The 9615-nt window shown below is 35.1% G+C and overlaps 1 protein-coding gene across 1 annotated transcript in view; it reads right to left on the minus strand.

The window, feature by feature from the left end:
* MYO9A (myosin IXA) overlaps window positions 1-9615 on the minus strand; it is a 104398-nt gene that overhangs the window by 92497 nt on the left and 2286 nt on the right. Inside the window, exons 2-4 of the mRNA XM_008061451.2 lie at window positions 3913-3993; window positions 1748-1858; window positions 759-881 (exon numbers count right to left, since the gene is read on the minus strand). Of these exons, the coding sequence (XP_008059642.2) occupies window positions 759-881; window positions 1748-1858; window positions 3913-3975 (297 nt within the window). The 5' untranslated portion in view covers window positions 3976-3993. The remainder of the gene's footprint in view (window positions 1-758; window positions 882-1747; window positions 1859-3912; window positions 3994-9615) is intronic.

A 9615-nucleotide genomic window follows, 5' to 3' on the forward strand; every position in this document is an offset into this window, starting at 1 on the left:
GGCCACTGCACTCCAGTATGGGCAACAGAGTGAGACTCCAACTAAAAAAAAAAAAAAAAAGAAAAGTAAGAAAAGAAACAGAACTTTGCAAAATATTTAAAGTGAAGGGTAAGCCAAAGATGATTATGTTTCTAGCCTGAGAAATTGAAAGAAGCAGGTAGCTGATAAGTTTAAGGGGAGTGGATGAATCTAGATATGGTCATGGTACACTAGGTTGGGACATTACAGTAGAAAAGTGAGAGACAGTTTTTAGGCAGTTAAAATTACAGTCAGAACTAGAGCAATAGGGTTAATACTGACTATATTATTAAATAAAAACCTTGGCCTGGCCAGGCGCAGTGGCTCATGCCTGTCATCCCAGCACTTTGGGAGGAAGAGGCAAGAGGATTGCCCTGAGCCCAGGGGTTTGAGAACAGCTTCAGACAACTTGACAAGACCTCATATCTACAATAAATAAAAAAATTAGTCAGGTGTGGTGGTACACACCTGTAGTCCCAGCAAATCAGAAGACTGAGGTAGAAGGATCACCTGAGCTCAGCAGGTCGAACCTGCAGCAGCCATGAGCATGCTACTGCACTCCAACCTAGGTGGCAGAGTGAGACTCTGATTCAAAAAGAAAAAAAACCTTGGCCTAATAAATTTCCTTATAATAACTGATTCACCATCTTTTTAATAGACAATCTCATAGGCAAAGATTGTCATTATTTTAAAAAATAAATGCACTCAATTTTGACAAGGGCTGTCTTTATTATATTTACCATGGTTTTTCCAACTTGGTAATTATCTGGATTAAGATTTATTTTCCTGAAGAAATTCTGAATGTTAAGTTTAGATGGAATAATCTTTCGGGGCAGAAGCACATGGAAGTGGCTCACAAAATCCTGAAAAATGAAAAGAAAATATTGCAAAATCACAAGAGAAGTATGTGTAAACAAAATCCTAGACTAGCTAATTATCCTTTCATTAATCATTTTTCTCATTCTTTTAAACAGGGTAAAACCAAGGACATGTTTCTTAATTTAAAATAATACAAAGGTTAATTTGAAAAATGTAGGCAAGGAAGAAAGATATTGAGCTCTACATATTACATTATCAAAGGGGAATAGATGAAGAAAAGAAGGATGGAGGATAATTGTCCCTTATAAGAAAGCTTTATAAAAGACCAAAGAAAAAGTTATTTAACAAGAACCTAAAATTTTTAGCAGCAAAAAAAGTGAATGTGGCAGCTATTATAGGGTATAAACTGAGAATAAAGTTTTCAGCTCCAGTTAGAGCAAAGACTTGCTCAGTTGCTGAAGAGCTTCAATTTCTATACCCACAGCAGTAGTAGGTGGTAAGAATAGCTGTCTTGCTGGCAGTTTCCTATGAACAAAAATCCTGCTGAGAAAACCTTAAGGGAAACCAAATGGAATCTTTTCTTTTGAGTAGGCAATTCTGATTGAACTATTTCAATTACTGGAGATCAGTGTGAAGAACTGTTACGTCATAAGTACACTTAGTATTAGCAAACATTCTGATCAAATGATAATAGCCAAGTACTGGATTCTATTACAACAAGCTTAATGAAGTTGTTGCGATTCTATGAAAGTGAATAGTCTGGACCTCTTTTCAATTCTGTATGCAAAAGATGAAATGGAAAGGAAGAATTAAGAGAAATAAATAAGCCCCAAAGAAATACTAAGCTAGGCATGTAGAAATAACTTACTTGATGTGTCTATATATATAAATAGCACCATAAAAACATAACCTGGAAAGAATATTTGGAGCTGTATCCTGATTGGCGAATTCGAACTGTTTCCAGCATCCCAGTATATCGAAGCTGTCTAAGTACCAAAGCATCATTGAACCTTAAAGGCAGCTTGAAAAAAAGCAAATGGAAAAAGGATTAACCCAGAACAGTACTCTCCAAATTAACATCTATCTTATAAGCATGGCTAACTGTTGAGCATCTAGAGACTGAATGGAGGTTGTCTGGTTAAGATACAGCTAAACTGATAGGATAAGCTCACCTCTGAGCTGGTAGCTTCAGAAAAGTTCTGACTGCCCAAATCTAGGAAAAGGGGAGAAATGAAGCTTCCAGGTTTCTCTGGTGGTGGAGGGAAAAAATCTTAAAAGCTCAAAAAGAAGATAGTCATACTCAAAGGCCACATAGTCTAATCACTACAAAATCTGTAACAAGATTAACCTATTTATATACATGGTCAAGAGCTTCTGTACTTTTGTATTTCATTATGATTTTATCTATAATCTCACTAAGAAACTAACTGCCCCACTCCACCAGTGGCCTTTGTTAACTGAGAGCTGAAAGATTCTTCTTTTAATGACTAGCACAAGTTAATTAAGAGTAGCTTATTTCCCTAAATGCTTTTTGCTGATGATAGTGGTATAAAACATCAAAAAACAAAAAATTTCTGTAGTTCTTCAGAATTAATCCCCTCATTATATAAGCACTAAGCATCAACAGAGGAGGCTAATGGGAGACAGTCACTTAACATCAGTCACAATACCCTACCATTCCTAGGTATCTCTGTAGGTATGTTTCTACACATTTAAGATACATTTGCAGCATCTGATATTTCTCCCTATTGTCTAAATAATATATTCAATGGCCATCTAAGGAAATTACAAACATTTTCCTACAGCAAGGTGAGGCATACTAGTTGTCAAGGAAAAAAAAATCATCAAATGGGCAATTTGTGTTACATAATAATAGCAGCTAACACTTATTTAGTACTTATGTGCCCTGAAATATTTTATTAGTTGAACTATTTGTATAGCAAGATCTCAATAACAGAAAGTTAAACTTCTACTTAGCTGTAAATAGAAGTTTCCTTTATAGTCATTATAAAAAAATAGCTAACATTTACTAAGCACTTATACAACAGTCAAGAATATTTTAAACACTTCACAGATATTAACGCATATATACTCAAAAAACAAAACATTATGAAAATGGTCCTATAAATACAGTATATTACTACACAGACGAAAATATTTAAGCCACAGAATAATCAAGTAACTTGTCTAAAGTCACAAAGTTTATAAATAGAGTTGCAGACTGCTTATTAACAATTAAGAAAGGTGGGCTGGGCATGGTGGCTCATGCCTGCAATCCCTGCACTTTGGGAGGCTGAGGCAAGAGGATCACTTGAAGTCAGGAGTTCAAGACCAGTCTGGATGACTTAGTGAGACCTCTGTCTCTACAAAAAGTTTTTTTTTATAGCAGCTAGGCACAGTGGTGTGCACCTGAAGTCCTAGCTACTCAGAAAGTTGAGGCAGAAGGAATGCCTGAGCCCAGGAGTCTGAGGTTGCGGTGAACAATGATTGCGCCACCACATTCCAGCTTGGGCAACAGGGTTAAAAAAAAAAAGAAAAAAGAAAGTTGAACATAATTCCTCATATATTTAATTGTTCGGCCTGGAAACTATTTTTTCCTATGATGAATATAAATAAAGATGACAAATATTTACACTTAATATATCTTGAAAAGCTCTCATTAGGAAAACTGTAATAGGAAAGACAAAGCACAGTATCTTCCTTAAGTTACAGAGACAAAACTCTCTGAACATGAAAAATGCTAAGCAATTGTTTTAAGAGGAATAGCTGATATCCAAACAGAGATTACTACCATAGGGTAAAAAGTTTCATAAAAGAAATTTTTTTTCTGATGCAACTTCAAGAGATATTTGCTTCTCAAATTCTAGGTGATGCTAAATTAAACTTACCACATTAACACCTTATAGGCAGGTAAATGTAGAAATTAGAAGAATATTCATCAAAAATGTTTATGAAATACAACTTTATTTATAAAAATTATAGATAGATCGTCCCCTCCACTTAGTCTCCTTAAAGTAACTTAAAGCTTGGTTTGAAGTAAGTTTAATTATATGCTCTCTTATAGGACTTTGCTACCTTTTCAGCATTAGAGCGAATGCATTTTACAAAATATGGTTCTGCTTGTCCAAGTGTTTCCATCAGCTTACTTAATGACACCTGCAATACAAAGAAATATAATTATCATATTCTCCCATTCCAAACTGGCAACAAATAATTTATAAGTTTAACTGGATAATGTTGGCAAATTATGCAAAAACTAGAGGTGTATATAGAAAGAGACTTGTTTCCGAAAAGGACATTGTGTGTATTCCCATACGGGTTTAACTAAGGTTGATTAACAATAAGGATGGCAATTTAATCTTAAAGCTGATAGCCAGGAAATAGTAAATAAAACAGATATATTTCAGAATAATCTGAGTATAGAATAATTTGTTCACATTTCATGAAATAATTTTATTCAAACTCATGTATCCCAGAACAACTTTTAAAATCATCCACTAGCATACCTAATAAGGTAGTACTCTCTTGCTTTACTTTAAATGTCTATAGAATATGTAATGATATCCTCTCTTTTATTTCTGAAAATGGTAATTTATACTTTCTTTTCTCCTGATTAGTCTGGCTAGAGGTTTATCAATTTTTTTGATCTACTCAAAGAACCAGCTTTTAGGTTTTATTGGTTTTTCTTTTTTTAATTTCATTGAATTATGCTGTTTCATTATTTCCTTTTTTCTGCTTACTGTGGCGCATATATATATATATATATATATATATATATATATATATATATAGTTTTTTTTTTTTTTTTTTAGTTATAGACTCTTGCTCTGTTACCAAGACGGGAGTGCAGTGGCATGATCACAGCTCATCATAATCTTTAACTCCTGGGCTCAGGTGATCTTTCTGCCTCAGCCTCGGGTGTAGCTAGGCCTACAAGAGCATGCCACCACGTCTAATTTTTTTTTTTGTACACACAAATTCTTGCTATATTGTTCAGGCTGGTCTTGAACTTCTGAACTCAAGCAATCTTCCCATCTCAGCCTCCCAAAGTGTTGGGATTACAGGTGTGAGCCACCACACCTGGCCTGGGTTTAATATAGTCTCATTTTTCTAGTTTACTATGGTAGAAACTTAGATTTTTGACTTGAGATCTCTCTTTTTTCCTAATAAAAACAACTTAATGCTGTATATTAACCTCAGAGCACTGCTTTAGCTGTACTACACAAATGTTAATACGTCATTCCAATTAAAACACTTAAACAATTTCCTTCCTCTTTGGAAGACTGTTTTATATTTTATGAAATCAGGCACATTCAGGGTGGTATGGCTGTAGACTATTTTATATTTTCTAAATATTTGAGATTACTATGTTTCTTTGATTCGTTTGACTGAATTTTAGTCTAATTTCATTATGGTCCAATAAAACATTTTGTATGATTTTAACTCTCTTAAATTTGTTGAGGCTTGTTTCATGGCCTAGTTTATGATCTATACTGGAAAGTGTTTCATGGGTACTTAAAATGAATGTGTATTCTGTGGTTGTTGGCTGGGATATTCTATAAACTTCAATTAGCTCAAGTAGTTTAATAGTTCTGTTCAAGTTTTTCATACCCTACTTATCCTCTTGTCTACTTATCCTATTGATTATTGAGAGGTATGCTGATGTCTCTAAACATAATTGTAGATTTTTCAGTTTTTCTTTTAATTTTATCAGTTTTTTTGGCTCTGGTATTTAGAAACTCTGTTATTAGATGAATACATAAACTTAAGACTATTAACGTATTCTTGGTAAATTGTACTTTTTTATCATCTGAAGTATCTTTCTTTATCCCTGGTAATTTTCTATATTTTAAAGTCTGACATTACTATAGTCATTGTAGCTCTCTTTTGGTTAGTGTTTGCATGTTTCTTCTTTCTTTCTTTTTTTAACTAAAACCTTGTAGTATCCTCGTATTTAAAGGTTTCTTATAGATAGCATACACTTAGGTTTTCTTATTTCATCCAATCGGACTATATCCATTCCTTAATTGGACTGTTTCAAGTATTTACATAGGTAATTATTAGTATAGATATATTTAGATCTACCATTTCATTATTTATCTTCTGTTGTCCTATTTTGTTCCTCTCTTCCTCTTCCCTAATGCCTTTTTAAAATATAAGGGGGAACCCAAAAAACTCCATAATTATCTTTTTTTAGAGATGGGCCACTTGTAGTACAGGCTTCCCCTGCCAGGTAAGTGTTGGCCTCATTGGCATCAGTGTAGCAGCTAGCATTGTAAGAGGCTGGGTTTGGCTTCAGTGAACTTTTTTTTTGGAAATTCTGTCAACGTTTATTTCCCCTCTCATGATGGGTGATTTACAAGCAACCTGCTCACATCACCAAGTGTTCAGCAGTTTTGGACCCAAAATGGCAAGGCCCCTGTGCCCCACCCTTCCTATTCACTTGATCTAGCCCTGAGCGACTTTTTTTTTTGTTTCCCCAATGAAAAAAGTCCTCAAAGAGAAACGTTTTGCTGATGTGGAAAAGGTGAAACAAAAAAATGACAGAATCACTAAAAGGCAGCAAAATGAACACATAAAAAAAGGCCAGGCTCGGTGGCTCAGCCTGTAATCCCAGCACTTTGGGAGGCCGAGGTGAGTGGATTGCCTGAGCCCACGGGTTCGAGACCCGCCCAGGCAATTTGGCGAGACCTCATCTCTACCATAAACCAAAAAATTAGCCGGGCGTGGTAGTGCATGCCTGTAGTTCCGGCTACATGGAAGGCTGAAGCGGAAGGATCCCTGGAGCCCAGCAGGTGGAGGCTGCAGTGGCCGGGAGCAGCCGTTGCACTCCAGTCTGGGTGACAGAGTGAGACTCCAACTCAAAAAAAAAAAAAACTGCTTTGACCAGATGCAGTGGCTCAAGTCTATAATCCCAGAACTTTGGGAGGCTGAGGCGAGAAGATTGCCTGAGCCCATGGGTTCAGGCAACTTGGTGAGACCTCATCTCTACAAATAAAATAAATAAATAAATAAATAAATAAATAAATAAAGTCAGCCAGGCGTGGTAGTCAGGCAACTTGGTGAGACCTCATCTCTACAATTAAAATAAATAAATAAACAAATAAATAAATAAATAAATAAAGTCAGCCAGGCGTGGTAGTGTGTGCCTGTAGTTCCGGCCACCTGGATGGCTGAGAGGAAGGATTGCTAGAGCTCATCAGGTCCATGTTGGGTGGCTGTGAGCATGCCACGGCACTTCAGTCTGGGCGACGGAGTGAGACTCCAACTCAGAAAAAAAAAAGAAGAATAAATATATAATTTTATACATAAATTCTGGGGTTTTTTTTTCAGTCCCCCATCATATGTCCAGAGGATAAATATCAACTTAGTTTGATTTGGGTAATGACAAAATTCTTAGTTTCAGAGAGAACTAAAAGCAGGTTATTTTCTTCAAAGCAATGGGCCTTTACATAGGGAATTCCAATGTTTATGAAAAACAAGCTTAATGTATCCTACATTTTCAACTTACACCCAAAGTTAGAAAGGCTTGTTTAGGCCAGGGAAGCAAAAAAAGTTAGTTTCCATCACTTTAAGCATGGGAGTATGTTGACTAGTGACATAATGGGCAATGTATACCCCAGCAATTGGCGGACACCTGAGCAGGTGGGTGTGCCTGTCAGGGCAGGAGAGGCGCGCAGTTTACCAAGTATGTTTCGGCAGATACAACAGCAACAGCATATACATGACCTATTATATCAAGAGAAAGCCAGAAAACTCCTTTTGAGGAACTAAGTAGAGATAGGGTGCTATGAAGGGGCCAGACTTCCACATATGGGTCCATGCATAAACAATGCACAGCTATTTGCTTTGTGATCAAGTTTCATTATCCCACTCATAACTTAAGGCTTTAACTACTTTGAAAGTTTGGTGGCAAAAGAGACTCATAAAAAACTAGCATTTGCTTACAGAAGACAAACTCTCAAAAGGGAATGCTTCAGAGTACAGTGTAGGTGGGAATTTATCAAAAGGTTGAAATAATATAGAAAATACAGTCTACCATACTGCTATTTATTTGTCAGTCTGATCTTTCTTTTTCATGTCTTTTTAACTGAGCAAATTTTGTGTCCATTTTAGCTCTCTTATTACTTTATTAGCTGTAGCTCTATTTTTCTCTTTAAAGGCTTGCTCTAGATTTTTACCTGTCCTTTATCACAGTCTATCTTCAACAGTGTTATACTGTATTTGGTACAGTATAAAAACTTTACAATGGTATGCTTCTACTTAGCCCCTTACTTCTTTTGTGACACTTTTGACATAAATTTTATTTCTACCACACATTAGGTTATTATTTGTTTTCTACAGCCAATTATCTTTTTAAAAGAGAAAAGTATTTTTTAACATTTAGCATTTCTATCATTCTGGTACTATGCATGTTTAGTATGAATTCAAATTTTCATGTGATTGTCCCATCATTTTTCTACCACATTTAAAATTTCTGAAATTGTATATCTGTTGGCAACAAACTCTGTTGTTGCTGTTGTTGGGTTTTTTTTGTCTTAAAAAGTATCTGTTGAGCAACATTTTTCAAGTCCCCTCCCACTGCGGGGGAGTTTTTCTGTCTTAATAAATCCTACTTTCAAAAAAAGAAAGTCTCTAATATTCATTTTTAAAAGACATATTCACTATGCATAGTGAATTCTATTTTTTTTTTCTTCTTTGGTCTTTTAAATATATTATGCTGTTGCTGTATGGCATTAATAGTTTCTGACAATCTTCATTTCATCACACATAAAGTCTTCTTTTCTCCCTCTGGTTATGTTTAAGATGCTCTCTTTTTAACCAGTATTAGAATTTGATCTAATGTGCCTTGGCGTGTTTTTGTTTGTTCTGATTGAGGTTTATTAAGATTCTTTGGTCTCTGCACTTATTTTTTCATCAAATCAGAAAATATTTTCATCATTTTTTTCTTCAAATATGTTTTTCTGCAGCCTCCTCTCTTTGCTCTTCTTCTGAGATTCCAATTATACCTATGTTAGACCACTTGATACTGCCCACAAGTTACCAATGCTATTTTCATTTTCTTTACAATCTTTGTTGTTTTTCACTGGGCTTTATTTTAAACTAAATTTGACTTCAAATTCACTACTTCTGAACTGCCAAAGCCATGCTAATCTAATCTAGTTTATTTTTATTGTCAAATATTACGTTTAATTTCAAAAAGTTCCATTTGAGTGTTTTTAATTTCTTCTTCTTTTGTTTTTTAACAGTACAAATGTCCCTTATTGGTTGCAAAGGAAAGTGGAATAGAGGAGAAGCTATGACAGCTCCATCTCTTGGGGAAGTATCTAGAAATTCTGTCATCGTCTTCCCATTTCATTCCCATCACATTCATGTTTTTTGTTATATCCTTTGGCATATTTAAAATATGTATAATAACTAGTTATATTTAAAAGATACTACCTACTATTTATGTCAGCACCACCATTTTAAGATGTCTCTAACGACTGACTTCTCCCACCCTGTTATGGGTTATTTTTTTTTCTCCTGACACTTCACATGTCTAGTAATTTCTGATTGAATGCTAGATACTGTGTTTTATGTAATTTGATTTTGTTGTATTCATTTAAAGAGGGACAGACATTTTTCCTATAATGCAGTTAAGTTACTTAGGATCAATTTGATTCTTTTAAGACTTGCTTTTAAGCTCTGTGAGGACAGGGCCAGAGCAGTCTTACATTAGGACTATTTCAGTCCCACTTTTAAAGCAATGTCTTTCTGAAGACTCTACCTAATGTC

Source organism: Carlito syrichta, unplaced genomic scaffold, assembly GCF_000164805.1.
Source record: "Carlito syrichta isolate Samal-C Ts95f unplaced genomic scaffold, Tarsius_syrichta-2.0.1 Scaffold305253, whole genome shotgun sequence".
In the NCBI taxonomy this organism is placed as follows: Eukaryota; Metazoa; Chordata; class Mammalia; order Primates; family Tarsiidae; genus Carlito; species Carlito syrichta.